Here is an 18,127-nt window from a genome sequence, read left to right on the forward strand (position 1 = left end):
TTAGCAATGTATCTTACCTATCCAAGTGAAATTCTACAAAAAAAATCTCTCAATTCCCCAGAAACAATAAAGCAAAACTTCAAAATATTTATCCATCCCAACAGTTCATGCCCACAGCTGTGGCCCCAGACACAAACAGCACAGGAGCTGACGTGTCCTGAAGAACGTTTGATCATCTCAGTCCATATTGGTGATCCTCAAAAGGAGCCCAAAATGCTGATCTGCCCCCACCGTCCAATCTGCTACTGCTAACTGTCTAACTCTCTCAATCTGTGGCTGCCCCCCACCCAACACACTCCCCAGCCCCTTCAGAAATAAGGAAAAAAAAGGTGTTGCAGGCACACAAACAGAAGAGAGAGTTAAAAACAGAAGAGAGATGTATAGAGAAGTAAGAGAAGACACACAGGAGAAGTCGGGGAGGAAGAGGAGACACACACTGAAATGGAGATGGGGACACTGTATAGAACGAGGTAAATACAAACAAATGGAAGATGAAACACAGGTAGCTAGAGAAGGGGAAGAGCAGGAGACCCACAAAAATGGAGAAGACACACCCACGCACAAGTGGAGGAGACATCAATGGAAACAGCCCACAAGAGGAAGAAATGCATATGTAGAAGTGGAAGAGATAACATACAACAACAACTTGTATTTATATAGCACCTTTAATGTAGTAAAACAGCCCAAGGTGCTTCACAGGAGTATTATAAGACATGCTCTTTGGATCTTGCTCTAAAACATTTGAGCAACACCTTTCCATACAACTTCCAAACCAACATAGCACTTAACCTGGCTACAGCCAGAAGCAAGGAAAGGAATTTTGTTTGAATGAAATTGAGGAAGTCAGTAGAACTGTTGATCATTTAGACTAGGTAAAATGTTCAGGATGTACACAAACTTCAGGACATTAGAGGTTTAGACTAGGCGTGAGGAAATAATATTAAATACCGAAAGATTTATTTAGAAGGAGGCTACGGGTTTAGAGTCATACACAGTGGGTGGTAGGATTTCCTTCATCAGCCACTAAATTTTCTAAAAACTGACAACCTTACAAATCAGTTAACAGAAAAGTTTTATGTAGCATAGAATGTATAAAATTATTTTATGGCTGTAACATTCATTCCATTAGATTTCACAGTAAATAATTCACCCAAGGAGAACTGGTGCATCAATGGATTTTATTAAAAAGTATAATAAATTGCATTGTTGAACCTTCCAGAATGTTGCGGATATGTAAAAGCCGGATCAATGAAAGAAATATTTTGTCAAAGACAAATATATCTTGTGGGTTTTAGATCGCACACATGGGCCAAGGGTGCTCTTCTACTGAATGCCAAGGAGTTTGAAACATGAAGAAGAACTGTTCAGATACAAGTCTTATTTGTCACAAGCTTAATCTGCATTTACTATAAAAATGTGGGAGCTTTCCTTCAAATTTGTGGCCGGGCCAAATTTTAAAAAATGTAAATTAACTAACCACCTAAAAAACATTAGACAGTATCTCATTACAACAACGGGGAGTCCAGAACCAGGGGTCACAGTCTAAGGATAAGGGGTAAGCCATTTAGGACAGAAATTAGGAGGAATTTCTTCACCCAGAGAGTGGTGAACCTGTGGAATTCTCTACCACAGAAGGCAGTAGAGGCCAATACATTAAATATATTCAAGAAGGAGTTGGATATATTTCTTAAGGCTAAAGGGATCAAGGGGTATGGGGAGAAAGCAAGGACAGGGTACTGAATTTGGATGATCAGCCATGATCGCATTGAATGGCAAAGCAGGCTCGAGGGTCCGAATGGCCTACTTCTGCTCCTATCTTCTATGTTTCTATAACTGCAACATTTCCAGGTTGTCCACTAAACAGATATCAGTTACCTTTGGCAGGATATGGGAACTAAACACAAGTCCCATGTAGATAAAATCCAAGGAATTAATTGTTGTTCAGGGGCTGCAAAACTCATGAGTGTTCAAAAAATATCCATGTAAAAATGACACATATGCACTATTTATTATTTACCATTCTGAAATATTCTTACAAATATGTATATTTCTACTGCAAAACAACTGAGTTGAAAGCAACATTACAATTTCACAAAAACAATATTGGAAGGCTACTTCCTCATCAAGAGTTAGCAGTATGTAATTGAAAAATATCAAAGTCCATTGCAAAATTAATATGGATACATTTGTAGTGGTAAGCTACATAGTCCAATGCAGACACGTCATTGTAACTGTCAAATGTGAAGCAAAATAGTTTTTGAGTTAAGCTTGCACTTGGAAAATAAAATGCAACCACTTAAATATTTAACTCCAGAAAATAATTTTGAAATAAGGTTACCTGCAGCATGAAATGTCGATGGCTGGCATCATCTAAAGATAGGTCGCTCATGTCCAAGCGAGTTCTGAGTTGTGATAGAAACTCATTCTGGCGGCTTATGTCTGTGGCTAGAATTAGGGAACCCAACTGGCTTTCCATTTGATAGCTTTAATAAAAAAATGTGTAGATACTGTTTATATGATATACGGTAATCATTTTACGAAAGCTTAAAAAATATTATACATCTAGTGGTGAGATAACGTTCCTGTAGAGCTGGAATTGGCGAGGTACAAATGACCTTAACCTTTTTCATTTCAGAGTTTGATATTGGAGGTAAACTCTAGTTCTTTCTATGGAAACATCCTCCACGTTCCACTTGGTCTAAATCTAGAAAGGACTGGAATCATGGCTGTGAAAGTCTCCATTTCTGCCTGGGCTACATGTGTCAACACCGTGCGGTTAGATTTGCCCATTTATGCCATGCCACAAGTGGCCTTGAAATTTTGCCAGTATTTCTTAAAAATCTCCATCAGTATTCTCCAGCTGATTTGACAAGGATTTCCCTACTGTTAAGAAGAATTTTGGTCATAAGAAATCCAAACTACATAACCGACTATGAAGGCAAAGCAGGATATCAAGGCTAGTAGTCTTTGCCCTTAAATCTAGAGCATCCACTGCACGATTGAAGCACAGAGGTCAAATGCCACAAGCAGCTATACTAACTAGATCACAGTCTCCATTTATATCAGCTTGTGATGCCAGAGCTCTACCCAGTAAGTTTGACAGTAGGTCAATCATTGAGGAAAATAATTTACTAGAAGTCTGCCTAAATTCTAAACATCTATCTCTAGATTGTTGACTTTTTGCACAACAACTTGCATTTATATAGCAACTTTAACGTAGTAAAACGTTCCAAGGCGCTCCATAGGACCATTAAAAAAATTTTACACTGAGCCATTTAAGGAGATATTATGACAGGTGACCAAAAGCTTGGTCAAACAGGCAAGTTTTAAAGAGTCTCTTAAAGAAGAGAGTTGGCAAGGTTTAGGGAGATATTCCAGAGCTTAGGGCTTAGGCAGTTGAAGGCACGGCCGCCAACGATGTCCTCAACTTTCACCCCACCAGCCTCCACATTCAATGGATCATCCTCCGCCACCTCCAACGTGATCCCACCACCAAACGCATCTTCCCCTCCCCTCCCAGCATTCCGTAGGGACCGCTCCCTCCGAGACACCCTAGTCCACTCCTCTATCACCCCCAGCACCCCTTCCCCCGGCAGCTTCCCGTGCAAGCGCAGGAGATGCAACACCTGTCCTTATACCTCGCCCCCTTCCCACTGTCCAGGGCCCCAAACACCCCTTCCAGGTGAAAGAGCGATTTACTTGTACTTCTTGCAATCTAGTATACTGTATTCGCTGCTCACGATGTGGTCTCCTCTACATTGGGGAGACCAAACGCAGATTGGGTGACCGCTTTGCGGAACACCTCCGTCCAGTCCGTAAGGATGACCCCGAGCTTCCGGTCGCCTGTCATTTTAATTCACCGCCCCATTCCCACTCAGACCTCACCGTACTCGGGCTCTTGCATTGTTCCACAGAAACCCAGCATAAACTCGAGGAACAGCACCTCATCTTCTGATTAGGCACTTTACAGCCTTCCGGACTCAATATCGAGTTCAACAATTTCAGATCATAACCTCGGCCCCTATTACATTTTTACATATATTTTTATATTTTTTATCCACACCTTTGTTTTGTGCCCTTCCCCTTTTTTTTCTCTCCCACATGGCAGCTGTCTCTCATTTTACCAGCGCATTTCACACCTAATCTAGAGCCGTCTTTTGTCTCTTTACTAGTCCTATCACCATCTCGTCTCGTTTTGAATACCTCTTAATGTCTCTTCACTTCGCTTTTGTTTTTTCATCCCCATTTCCCAGCCCCCAAACTGGCCTTTTAATCTGTTTCATTTCCTGTGTTTTTTCAGTCCTGACGAACAGTTTTGACCTGAAACGTTGACTCTATTTCTCTCTCCACAGATGTTGCTTGGCCTGCTGAGTTTTTCCAGCATTTTCTGTTGTTATTTCAAAGAAAATCAGAGATGTGAAAGAGGCCAGAATTGGAGGAGCGCAGAGACCTTGGAGGGTGTTAAGGCTGGAGGAGAACATAAGAAATAGGAGCAGGAATAGGCCACTTGGCCCCTTGAGCCTGCTCTGCCAATCAATAAGATCATGACTGATCTTGGGCTCAAAGCCACTTCCCTGCCCGCTCCCCATAACCCTTCACTCCCTTATCTTGTAAAAAATCTGTCTATCTCCACCTTAAATGTATTTAATGACCCAGCCTCCACAGCTCTCTCTGGGGCAGAGAATTCCACAGATTTATGATCCTCTGAGAGAAGAAATTTCTCCTCATCTCAGTTCCAACCCCCTTACAATAAAGGCCAACGTTCCAGTTGCCTTTTTGATTACTTGCTGTACCTACATGCTAACTTTTTGTGTTTCATGCACAAGGACCCCCAGGTCCCTCTGAACTGTAGCATTTTGTAATCTCTCTCCATTTAAATAATAATTTGCTTTATTTTTCCTGCCAAAGTGGATAACCTCACACTTTCCCACTGTAATGAAATCTGTTTGTCTTGATCCTGTATTCGTTTTGCACTCATGTATATTACCCTCCCCCACTGTGTATAGTTTCACTTCCTCTTTCCCGACTAACCTGGGAGGTTCCAGGTCTTGGCTCTTGGCTCCGCCCCTGACTTCTCTTACATAAAGATCCCAGGATCTGTATGACTCATTCCTGTGAACCAGTCGGCGTGTTGAGATGTTAGCTCTGATCTTAGTGATTAAAAGCCAACTTGTTTAAGTCTATAACTTCTAGTTTTGTGGTTATTGAAGGCCCATCAATTTTAATCACTAAAGAATACTAGGATTGATCGACTCCTAAAACCAGAGCGTCTGGACTTGGATCCACATTCTGCTGAAGCATCAAATCAATTTGGACACTGGCTCAAATGCTTCGAACTCTTCGCGGGGGCCTCATCCGCTAGCGAGGTAGATAAACTGAGTCTACTGACTACTCGCGTAAGTCATCGGATTTATTCGTTCATCCGGGACGCCACCTCTTACACGGAGGCCATCACTACCCTGAAGGCCCAATACCAGAGGCCGGTAAACGAAGTGTACGCCAGACATCTGCTGGCTACACGCAGGCAGCGACCAGAGGAATCAATGGACGATTTCTTACAGGGCCTAAAGGACCTGGTCCGGGACTGTAACTGCAAGGCCGTGATGGCCAACGCGTACTCTGACGAATTGGTCCGCGATTCCTTCATCACGGGCCTCAAATCGAATTATATCCGGCAGAGACTGCTGGAGAAGGAGGTCCTGGACTTAAAAAAGGCAGTGGCCACTGCGCGATCGCTGGACGTGGCCCAGAAAAACTCTGACTCTTATTCTTCCGGCCATGCGGCCCTCACCGCCTCGTGCGCGCCGAGGGGGCCACCATCTTGGAATCAGCCATCTTCCCCATCCAGGTCTCAGACCAGCTCTACGCCGTCGGAGTCCCCACACAGAAGTTCACCCAGGAGTCCTACTACAGCGGCAATGTCTCGAGGCCCGAAATGCTACTTCTGCGGCCAGGCCAAGCACCCCAGACAACGATGCCCAGCGAAGGACGCTACATGCTTCAAATGTAAGAAAAAGGGGCATTTTAGCAAAGTCTGCAGGGGGAATCCGATTTCCAACTCCGTCACCGCCTCGTGCGGGCCGCCATCTTGGGATCCGCCATCTTTTTCCGACTCAACGGCCGCCCAGGGCCCAACAGTGGCTTCGATCACGGTGGATCAATCCAGGCCACACCTGTTGACAAAATCCATGATGGACATACAGGTAAACGGGAATTTAACGAAATGTTTAATTGACTGTGGGAGTACCGAGAGTTTTATCCACCCTAGCCTGGTACGGCGGCACTCATTAACGGTAACCCCTACACGGAGCAGAATTGCTATGGCTGCTAAGCCCCACACTTCGGACATTTTGGGCTACTGTGTGGTAACACTGACTGTAAAAGGCACGGACTACAAGGATTTTAAACTCCTCGTGATGCCAGAACTCTGTGTTAATGTAATCTTGGGCCTGGACTTCCAGTGCCACCACGAAAGTGTCACGCTAGCATATGGCGGGTCCCAGCCGCCACTCACAGTCTGTGGCCTATCAACCTTAAAAATCAGCCCGCCCTCTTTATTCGCTAATCTCGCTCCGAACTGTAGGCCCATAGCGACCAAAAGTAGACGGTACAGTCTGGAAGACAGACACTTTATCAAGGCGGAAGTGGACAGACTCCTGCGGGAAGGCATTATTGAATGCAGTACCAGCCCGTGGCGTGCCCAAGTAGTCATAGTTAAAAATAGCGAAAAGAAACGGATGGTAACTGACTACAGCCAGACTGTTAATATTTATACCCAACTGGACGCCTACCCTTTACCCCGCATATCAGAAATGGTCAACCAGATTGCGCAATACCGAGTCTTCTCGACTATCGACCTCAAATCCGCGTATCACCAGCTCCCCATTAGAACGGAGGACCGCCCATACACCGCCTTCGAGGCGAACGGGCGCCTCTACCATTTTCTCAGAGTGCCCTTCGGGGTAACAAATGGGGTCTCGGTCTTCCAACGTGAGATGGACCGCATGGTTGACGAGAATAAACTACAAGCTACCTACCCCTATCTGGACAATGTCACTATCTGCGGGCACAACCAGCAAGACCACGATCTAAATCTTGCGAGATTTTTAAAAACTGCCCTAAATCTGAATCTAACCTACAACGAAGACAAATGTGTCTTCAACACAACCCGTCTCTGTATCCTCGGCTGTGTGGTGGAAGATGGGGTAATTGGACCGGACCCTGACCGATTACACCCCCTAAAGGAACTGCCCCTGCCACACAATCCCAAAGCTTTAAAAAGGTGCCTGGGATTTTTTTCATATTATGCCCAATGGGTGTCCAATTACTCTGATAAGGCCCGACCCCTCATTAAATCGACGTCCTTCCCACTATCAGCTGAAGCTCGGGAGGCTTTCACCAGTATTAAACAGGACATTGAAAGGGCTGCAGTGTGTGCAGTGGACGAATGCATTCCCTTTCAAGTCGAAAGCGATGCGTCAGACTTTGCCTTAGCTGCGACCCTCAATCAGGCTGGGAGACCTGTGGCCTTCTTCTCCCGAACCCTTCAGGGACCTGAAATCAGGCACTCTTCTGTCGAGAAGGAGGCACAGGCTATAGTGGAGGCAGTGCGGCACTGGAGACACTACCTAGCCGGCAAACGTTTCACCCTGCTCACCGACCAGCGGTCGGTGGCTTTCATGTTTAATAACAAAGGGGGAAAATCAAGAATGACAAAATACTCAGGTGGAGGATCAAACTATCCACGTTCGACTATGATATTATGTACAGGCCGGGAGCCCTTAATGAACCCCCAGGCGCCCTATCGCGGGGAATGTGTGCCAGCATTCATACGGACAAATTACAGGGTCTCCACAACGACCTCTGTCACCCAGGGGTCACCCGACTATACCATTTTATAAAGTCCCGCAATCTGCCCCACTCCATCGAGGTGGTCAGGGCAATGACCAGAGCCTGCCACATCTGTGCGGAATGCAAGCCTCGTTTCTACAGGCCTGACCGTGCACACCTTATCAAAGCCACACGGCCATTTGAGCGCCTAAGTCTGGACTTCAAGGGACCCCTTCCCTCTGCCGACCGTAACGTATACTTCCTCAATATCATTGATGAATATTCCCGCTTCCCCTTCGCCATTCCCTGCCCAGACATGACCAGTGCCACGGTCATCAAGTGTCTCTGTAATCTATTCTGCATGTTTGGCATGCCGAACTACATACACAGCGATAGGGGGACGTCATTCATGAGTGACGAGCTGCGCCAGTTCTTGCTCTCGAAGGGGATAGCCACTAGCAGAACCACTAGCTACAACCCCGGGGTAATGGGCAAGTGGAAAGGGAGAATGCTACTGTTTGGAAGGCTGTCACGTTAGCCTTAAAGTCAAAAGGCCTTCTGACCTCCCGCTGGCAGGAAGTCCTCCCAGACGTGCTCCACTCCATAAGGTCTCTGTTATGTACTGCCACTAACACTACCCCTCACGAAAAGATGTTTGTTTTCCCCCGGAAATCCACCTCGGGCATATCTCTACCCGCGTGGCTGACGTCTCCGGGGACAGTACTATTGCGGAAGCACGTGAGAGGCCATAAAATGGACCCCCTTGTGGAAAAGGTACAGCTCCTCCATGCAAACCCTCAGTACGCCTATATCGAATACTGTGACGGGCGAGAGGACACGGTTTCCATAAAAGACCTCGCTCCCTCAGGGAGCGGAGAGAACGATGGGAGACTACTCAATGAAGACCTACACTACAAAGAGACAGGACGCCCAGAGGTATCAATACCCAACTTTAACCTGGAGGACACTGCAGATAACCTGGAAGACACTGCGGAGGCCCGGACAGCGGAGGAACCAGAATCCACTCCCCTAGAGGCGCCCCAACCGGCTTTGTGCCGATCACTGAGAACTGCAAAACCTCCTGACAGACTCACTTATACCAACTTTTAAGAAACATCACCCCGATGGACTAAATCTATGGAAGGGGTGAATGTAATGAAATCTGTTTGTCTTGATCCTGTATTCGTTTTGCACTCATGTATATTACCCTCCCCCACTGTGTATAGTTTCACTTCCTCTTTCCTGACTAACCTGGGAGGTTCCAGGTCTTGGCTCTTGGCTCCGCCCCTGACTTCTCTTACATAAAGATCCCAGGATCTGTATGACTCATTCCTGTGAACCAGTCGGCGTGTTGAGATGTTAGCTCTGATCTTAGTGATTAAAATCCAACTTGTTTAAGTCTATAACTTCTAGTTTTGTGGTTATTGAAGGCCCATCACCCACATTATACTCCATCTGCCAAATGTTTGCCCACTCACTCAGCCTGACTATATCCCTTTGCAGATTTTGAGTCCTCTGCACAACTTGCTTTCCCACCTATCTTTGTATCATCCGCAAACTTCGTTACATTACACTCGGTCCCTTCATCCAAGTCATTAATGTAGATTGTAAATAGTTGAGGCCCCAGCACCGATCCCTGTGGCACCCCATTAGTTACCGTTTGCCAACTGGAAAATGACCCATTTATCCCGACTCTCTGCTTTCTGTTAGTTAGCCAATTCTCTATCCATGCTAATATATTACCCCCCAACTCCGTGAGCTCTTATCTTATGCAGTAACCTTTTATGTGGCACCTTACCGAATGCCTTCTGGAAATCCAAATACACCACATCCACTGCCTCACCCTTATCCACCCTGCTCATTACATCCTCAAAGAACTCCAGCAAGTTTGTTAAACATGATTTCCCTTTTATAAAACCATGCTGACTCTGCTCGACTGCATTATGATTTTCCAAATGCCCTGCTACTGCTTCCTTAATGAAGGACTCCAGCATTTTCCCAACGACAGATGTTAGGCTAACTGGTCTATAGTTTCCTGCTTTTTGTCTTCCTCCTTTCTTAAATAGGGGTATTACATTTGCAGTTTTCCAATCCGATGGGACCTCTCCAGAATCCTGGGAATTTTGGTGTATTGCAACCAATGCATCCACTATCTCTGCAGCTACTTCTTTTAAGACCCTGGGATGCAGGCCATCTGGTCCAGGGGGCTTGTCGTCTTTTAGTTCCATTATTTTACCAAGTACTTTTTCCTTAGTGATAGTAATTGTCATTAGTTCCCCCCTCCCTGTGGCCCCTTGATTGTCCATTATTGGAATGTTGTTAGTGTCTTCTACTTTGAAGACAGATACAAAATATTTGTTCAGAGTCTCTGCCATTTCCCCATTCCCCTCCTCTAAGCGACCAACGTTTACTTTAGCTACTCTCTTCCTTTTTATATACTTGTAGAAGCTCTTACTTTGTGTTTTAATATTACTTGCCAGTTTACTCTCATAATTCATCTTCTCTCTATTATTTTTTTAGTCATCTTTTGCTGGTTTTTAAAAATTTCCCAATCCTCTGGCCTCCCACCAATCTTGGCAACATTGTATGCCTTCGTTTTCAATTTGATCCCATCCTTTACTTCCTTAGTTAGCCACGGATAGTGCTCCCTTCTCTTAAAATCTTTCTTTCTCACTGGAATATATTTTTGTTGAGAGTTATAAAATATCTCCTTAAATGTCCACCACTGCATTTCAACTGTCTTACTTTTTAATTTATTTTTCCAATCCACTTTAGCCAGTTCTGCCCTCATACCATTGTAACTGCCTTTGTTTAAAATCAGGACACTGGTTTGAGATACAACTTTCTCACCCTCCAACTGAATTTGAAATTCAACCATGTTATGATCACTCTTTCCTAGAAGATCCTTTACTATGAGATCATTTATTAATTCTGTCTCAGGTTACAGAGATAGGGAGGAGCGAGGCCATGAAGGGATTTGAAAACAAGAATGAGAATTTTAAAATTGAGACATTGCTGGACCGGGAGCTAATGTAGGTCAGCAAGCACAGGGATGATGGGTGAACGGGACTTGGTGCGATACAGGCAAAGTTTTGGATGAGCTCAAGTTTACAGAGACTTCAAGGTGGGAGGCTGGCCAGAAGAGAATTGGAATCGTCAAGTCCAGACACCAGCAGATGAGCTGAATAGGGGTGGAGACAGGCGATGTTACGGAGGTGGAAGTAGATGGTCTTGGTGATGGAGAGAATATGGGGTCAGCTTAGCTCAGGGTCAAATAGGATGCCAAGATTTTGAATAGTCTGTTTCAGCTTCAGACAGTGGCCAAGGAGAGGAATGGAGTCAGTGGCGAAGACCAAAGACAATGGCTTCAGTCTTCCCAATATTTAACTAGAGGAAGTCTTTGCTCATCCAATAATGGATGTCGGACATGAGCACCTTGCAATTGTTGTTGGCTAACTCCAATTACCTAGAAACTCAGGGCTGGATTTTGCCAATGGGGAGCTTTTGGAGGCGGGACTCCCACTTGTCGGGTTTCAGTCCCGCCTCCATCAATTTCTGGCCAACCCACCCCAACTTTTGACAGATGAAAAACGTTTGACAGCTCTGTGAAGCTGTCAAACACAGACATTCTCTATAGTTTGATGAGTTCTTGAATTCAAGACCTCATCAAACCTTTCTTTTGCAGAAATTAGATGGTTGTTGCATTGGAAAATGCAACGGCCATCGGTCATCTCTGCCGCGGAGGTGCGAGACTCTCTGCATACCCAACTCTTGAAGCCTGCAGGAAGAAACAAAGGTAAGTAAACTTTTTCTAACACTTTCCACTTACCTCACATACTCACCTCTCCACACTTGCACCCATCACTTACCTTCACAGCGCACTTTTGCACCCCTGCAGACCCACTACTCACCTCGGTGACCCTGGCGAGGTTCGGAGCCTTTGGGAAGCCCGCACTTGTGTGGGCAAAATGGGGATAATCCTCTTATCTGCCTGCTAACTACCTGTTAATAGGCAATTAAGTGGCACTAATCCCCTTCCCGCCTCCAAGGAGACGGGACCCAGCGTGGGTCGGCTACCTGCCTCCTGGCAAGATGGCACAGAGGCGGGTTGGGCACCTGCCCCCAGATTCTGCCATTTTCCCGTCATTCCCGCCTCCCAAGGGTTGGCAAGACTGTGCCCAAAGTATTTATTGATTCTATTGTGTCTCAAGGGGTTTTATATTGTGTCTCAAGGGGTTTTATACCCTTATCTATATCACAATTAAGAAGGACTCCGGGGTGGAGAGTTTAGTTAACGGCCATTTTATTTACAATGTGCTTCTTCAGTCAATGCACTACATTTCCCATAGTGCATTGCAAATCACAACTATGGTATCCCCTGTGGACAATTCTAATACACAATCAAAATACACAACATATTTTGATTAATTTTCAAATATGCAATAGATGCACTGAAAACTAATTCAGAAACACAATTCAAATTTGCAGATAATTATTTAGCAAAAGATCAGATACGCACCGTTCCTCGACTGAAAGATGTGAAAATAATTTAGATTCCTGGAGCACACACACTGCTGACCTCCAGTGATGGTTTTCTAACACCGAGGTATTCTGCGAGTGAAGGAAAGATAATTAGTAGTTGTGAAAAAATAGAACGTCAAATTCTTCCCATCTCCAGAATTCCAAATCGTACAAAGGGCAGTTATTGTTTTTGTTAAAAAAATTCTACTTTCCAAGCATAATTGTTTTAATTTCTTGTCACTGAATGTCTTCAAAAGCATGAACAAATTATTCTGTTGAATATACTAGTTGTGTTTGACTGGCAAAACAAAGGTGCTTTGAGATTACACATTTTAAAAAGGACAACTTCAGGGTCAACATTAATAAATAAATCCATTGAAAAAATCACAAACAGAATTATTCAATCTGTGTATATCAGAGACAGATTTATTTTTGCAATCTTTTAAGCAATCCTGCATAACAGTACTCTTTTTATATATTGGGAATGCAACATTATAGCATCTTGACAGTCTAAACAAACTTTGTTTATGAATTTGTAATGTACAAAGCAATCAGTACTATTTTATAATGATGAGTGGAATAAGTTGCTCAAATAAAGACAACATTTGTTTAAATAAAGCAAAATTACCTTTCTTGTAGAATCATTTTCATTCTTTGAATGAGGATCCTCTAAGCATCACGAAAAAGCACCAGCACCAGGTGACATTTTCTGGCAATCACGTAAGATACCATAAGAACATAAGAATTAGGAGCAGGAATAGGCCATACGGCCCCTCGAGCTTGCTCCGCCATTCAATAAGATCATGACTGATCTTCTACCTCAACTCCATTTTCCCACCCAATCCCCATATCCCTTGATTCCCCTAGAGTCCAAAAATGTATCTATCTCAGCCTTGAATATACTCAACGATTCGGCATCCACAGCCCTTTGGGGGAGAGAATTCCAAAGATTCATAGCCCTGCGAGAGAAGAAATTCCTAATCATCTGTCTTAAATGGCTGACCCCTTATTCTGAGACTATGCCCCATAGTTCTAGACACTCCAACCTGGGGAAAAGAACCTCTCAGAATCTACCCTGTCAATCCCCCTCAGAATCTTATATGTTTCAATGAGATCAACTTTCATTCTTCTAAACTCTAGAAAGTATAAGCCCAATCTACTCGATCTCTCCTCATAGGATAACCCTCTCATCTCAGGAATCAATGTAGTAAACCTTTGTTGCACTGCCTCTAAGGCAAGTATACCTTCCTCAGATAAGGAGACCAAAACTGTGCACAGTACTCGAGGTGTGGTCTCACCAAAGCCTTGTACAATTGTAGCAAGACTTCCTTACTCTTGTACTGCAACCCCCTTGCAATAAAGGTAAACATGCCATTTGCCTTCCTAACTGCTTGCTGTACCTGCATACTAACTCTCTGTGTATCCTGTACGAGGACACCGAAATCTCTCTGAACACCAACATTTAATAGTTTCTCACCATTTCAAAAATATTCTGTTTTTCTATTCTTCCTACCAAAGTGAATAACCTCACATTTCTCATTTTATACTCCATCTGCCACCTTATTACCCACTCACTTAACCTGTCTATGTCTCTTTGCAGGCTCTTTGTGTCCTCCTCACAGCTTACTTTCCCACCTAGCTTTGTATCGTCAGCAAACTTGGATACATTGCACTCGGTTCCCTCACCTAAGTTATTAATATAGATTGTATATAGCTGAGGCCCAAGCAATGATCCTTGCGGCACCCCACTAGTTACAGCCTGCTAACCTGAAAATGACCCGTTTATCCCTAATCTGCTTTCTGTCCATTAACCAATCCTCTATCCATGCTAATATATTACCCCAACCCCATGCGCCCTTACTTTGCCTAACAACCCTTTATGTGGCACCTTATCGAATGCCTTTTGAAAATCCAAATATACTACATCCACTGGTTCCCCTTCATCAACCCTGCTAGTTACATCCTCAAAAAACTCTAATAAAGAAATTTGTTAAACATGATTTCCCTTTTGTAAAACCATGTTGACGCTGCCTAATCATAGTATGATTTTCTAAGTGCCCTGTTACCACTTCCTTGATAATCGATTCCAGCATTTTCCTAACGACTGATGTCTGGCTAACTGGCCTGTAGTTCCCTGTTTTCTCTCTCCCTCTTCTTGAATAGCGGGGTTACATTTGCTACAGTCCAATCCACTGGGATCGTTCCAAGATCCTAGGGAATTTTGGAAGATCACAACCAATGCATCCATTACCTCTGCAGCCACCTCTTTTAAAACCCTAGGATATAAGCCATCAGGTCCAGGGGATTTGTCGACGTTTAGTCCCATTAGTTTCTCAATTACTTTTTCTCTACTGATCTTAATTACTTTAAGTTCCTCAATCTCAGTAGCCCCTCATTTCCTCACTATTTTTGGTATGCTTTTTGTGCCTTCTACTGTGAAGACAGATACAAAATATTTGTTTAAAGGCTCTGCCATTTCCTTATTCCCCATTATAATTTCTCCTGTCTCAGCCTCTAATGGACCAACGCTTACTTTTGCTAATCTCCTTTTTACATACTTGCAGAAGCTCTTACAATCTGTTTTTATAGTTCTTTCTAGTTTACGCTCATTTTATTTTTCTCCCTTATCAATTTGTTTGTCATCCTTTTCTGGTTTCTAAAGCTCTCCAATTACTCCTGCTTACTGTAGTGTCCGTGTGTAAAGACACTGAAGACAGGAGTTGGTTCATAGGTATTTACTAAGCAAAGTCTGGGGGGGGTTCTAAAGGATATACACAATACACAGGCTTATATAGCCCAAGCGGCAAGTACCGGCATTACGCACACCTGGGGCTCTTAAAGGCACATACACCACAATTCCTCCCCTTTTAGCTAACCAGTACATCATATTTTAAGTAATTATTAATTACATGTTATATGCAAAATAATATTCATTGCTGTAATTAATTAATTATAAGTTAGTCTCTCAGGAGGCTTCCTGACTCGGCCCGGATAAAGCCTCGGGGGTGTACTAGTTTCTGGCGGTGTAGTAGGTTCTTCTGGCAAGGCTGATTCGGCTTGAATGCCAGTGTCGGGTTCATCGGGTTCCAGTATCACCGGATTGGAGGTAGATATGGGTATCTCTACTTCATCGTTAGATGTATAGAGTGGTGGTGTAGGTTGTCCCTTTTCGGATGACTTTATGATTTGGTCAGCATGGCGCCTTATTATGCTTTCTCCGATGTCCACGGTATACATCAGTGGTCCTAGTCGTGTGCAGATAGTTCCAGGCTGCCATTTCTCGGTACGGTAGTCCCGGGCCAAAACCTGTTGGCCTATCTGGAAGGCCCTAGTTGGCCTTTCGTTCATGCCTTGAAACTGCCAGTTCTCCACGTCCCTTCTGATGTTGGGCTTGACCAAATCCAGCCGGCATCTTAGGTTTCTATTGAAGAACATCATGGCGGGAGTTTGGTTGGTAACCATATGTGTTGCATTCCTGTATGCGAATAAGAAGTTATCCACCTTGTGCTGAAGTTTTATGTCTTCATTACCCATGGCCTTTATGGCCTTCTTGAAGGTCTGGACAAACCTTTCAGCCAATCCATTGGTGGCGGGATGGTATGGGGCGGACGTGTAGTGCTTTACCCCATTGTTTTTTAAGAACTTTCTGAATTCTTCGGACACAAATTGCGGTCCATTATCAGAACATATCTGTTCCGGCAGCCCATTCCTGGCAAATATGGTCCTTAATACTGTGATGGTTTTTTCCGTGGTGGTGGAGGACATCTTTATTACCTCCGGCCACTTGGAGTGTGCATCAACCGCGATTAAGAACATTGAGTCCATAAATGGACCAGCAAAGTCGATGTGCACCCTTTGCCAGGGAGATGAGAGCCACTCCCATGGATGTTGAGGGGCCTGTGGTGGAGCGTTTTGGACCTTCTGGCATCCTAGGCAGCTCTTGGTCATGTCTTCGATGTCTCCATCGATACCATACAAACGCCCTAGCTAGGTTCTTCATTTTCACTCCACCCAGATGCCCCTTGTGAAGCTCCTTTAGCACTTTATCCTGGAGTTTGGGTGGAATCACCACTCTGGATCCACACATCAAGGTTCCTTGGCACACTTACAGCTGTTCTCTTCTTTGCGAGAATGCTGGCAACAGTGGTTCGCCATGTGCTGGCCATCCCTTCACTGTTAAATCGTAGACCCGTGAGAGAGTCGGGTCATTTCTTGTCTCCCTTTCAATGGCAGAATTTGTCACTGGTAGACATTCCACTATGGTAGAGTGGAATATCTCTACTGGGTCTACTGTAGGTGCCTCTTCTATCGTTGGCAACGGTAGGCGCGATAAACCGTCAGCATTCCCATGCTGTTTTGACCCTTTGTATTCTATGTTGTATTGGTGTGCCCCTAGAAAAAGGGACCACCTCTGTAGCCTTTGTGCTGTCATAATGGGAACACCTTTTTTAGGGTTGAATATGGAGATGAGGGGTTGATGGTCAGTCAACAAGGTAAATTTTTGTCCGTGTAGGTAATGGTTGAATTTCTTCACTCCCCATACCAGGCTGAGTGCTTCCCTGTCTATTTGGGCATAGTTACTCTCAGCTGAGTTTAATGAGCGTGACGCAAAAGCTATCGGCCGTTCTGAGCCATCAGGGAATTTATGGGATAATACTGCTCCTATGCCGTAAGGGGATGCATCGCACGCCAGTCTGATTGGTAGTGATGGGTTGTAATGAGCCAAAACTTCTTCGGATGTGATTAAGTCTTTGCATTTATGGAAGGCACGTTTACAGTCTTCGTTCCATTTCCAAATCACTCCTGTCTGTAGAAGTTCATTAAGAGGGTGTAGAAGAGTTGATAAGTTCGGTAAAAATTTATGATAGTAATTTATTAATCCCAGGAATGACCTTAATTGTGAAACATTTTCAGGTGCTGGGGCTTTTATAACTGCTTCAATTTTTTCAGGTGACTTATGCAACCCTTCATTATTAATTATGTGGCCACAATATGATGTCTGATTTTGGAAAAATTCGCACTTGGGGCGATTCGCTCGTAGGCCCCGTTCTTTCAGCCTAGTGAGCACCTGCTCCAAATTGGCAAGGTGCTCGTTGTCGTTTTCTCCTGTTACAAGGATGTCATCTAGGTAGCATTGAGTCCCCGGAATCCCTTGCAGGACTTGCTCCATAGCTCTTTGCCAGATAGCTGGAGCTGATGCTACTCCAAAAACCAGTCGATTGTACTGGTACAGGCCTTTGTGTGTGTTTATTGTGAGATACTTTTTAGAGGCGTCCTCAACCTCCATCTGTAGATATGCCTGTGCCAAGTCAATTTTGGTGAAACGTTTCCCTCTGGATAGTGAGGCGAAAATATCTTCTATCCTACCGTACTGTGTGAAGGACCGGGTTTACAGTCACCTTGAAGTCACCACAGATGTGAATTTTTCTCTGTTCTTCAGAGTTATTTTTCAATGCTTTTTTCATGACTGGAACGATGGGTGTTGCCCATTCGCTCCAATCTATTTTGGATAATACGCCTGCCTTTTCCAAATTCTCCAGCTCTGCCTCGACTGCTGGACGTATTGCGTATGGCACCGGTCTTGCCTTAAAAAATTTGGGAATTGCTGCATCTTCCACTTTTATTGAGGCGGTGATGCCTTTCAAGGTTCCTAGTTTCTCTTGAAACACTTCTTTGGCGTTGGCCAAGATGTCTTTTAATCGTTCAGGTATGATGTCATCATTGTTTTTTTCCTTACTGGTCACCGTCAGTGCCTGAATGGAGTGCCAGTCTAAAC

The 18,127-nt window shown here is 44.3% G+C and overlaps 2 protein-coding genes across 7 annotated transcripts in view; one reads left to right on the forward strand and one right to left on the reverse strand.

The window, feature by feature from the left end:
* Positions 1-4,592, forward strand: part of mtfr1 (mitochondrial fission regulator 1) — an 86,790-nt gene extending 82,198 nt beyond the window's left edge. For all 4 annotated transcript variants that reach the window (XM_085993052.1, XM_085993054.1, XM_085993050.1 and 1 more), the window contains exon 8: positions 4,353-4,592. In XM_085993052.1, the coding sequence (XP_085849178.1) occupies positions 4,353-4,490 (138 nt within the window). In that variant the 3' untranslated portion in view covers positions 4,491-4,592. The remainder of the gene's footprint in view (positions 1-4,352) is intronic.
* Positions 1-18,127, reverse strand: part of pde7a (phosphodiesterase 7A) — a 358,425-nt gene that overhangs the window by 10,156 nt on the left and 330,142 nt on the right. For all 3 annotated transcript variants that reach the window (XM_085993047.1, XM_085993048.1, XM_085993049.1), the window contains 2 exons: positions 12,350-12,441; positions 2,339-2,483 (listed from right to left, as the gene is read on the reverse strand). In XM_085993047.1, the coding sequence (XP_085849173.1) occupies positions 2,339-2,483; positions 12,350-12,441 (237 nt within the window). The remainder of the gene's footprint in view (positions 1-2,338; positions 2,484-12,349; positions 12,442-18,127) is intronic.

This window comes from Somniosus microcephalus, chromosome 7 (assembly GCF_052327205.1).
Source record: "Somniosus microcephalus isolate GS21.2 chromosome 7, FLI_Smic_1.0, whole genome shotgun sequence".
Classification (NCBI taxonomy): domain Eukaryota; kingdom Metazoa; phylum Chordata; class Chondrichthyes; order Squaliformes; family Somniosidae; genus Somniosus; species Somniosus microcephalus.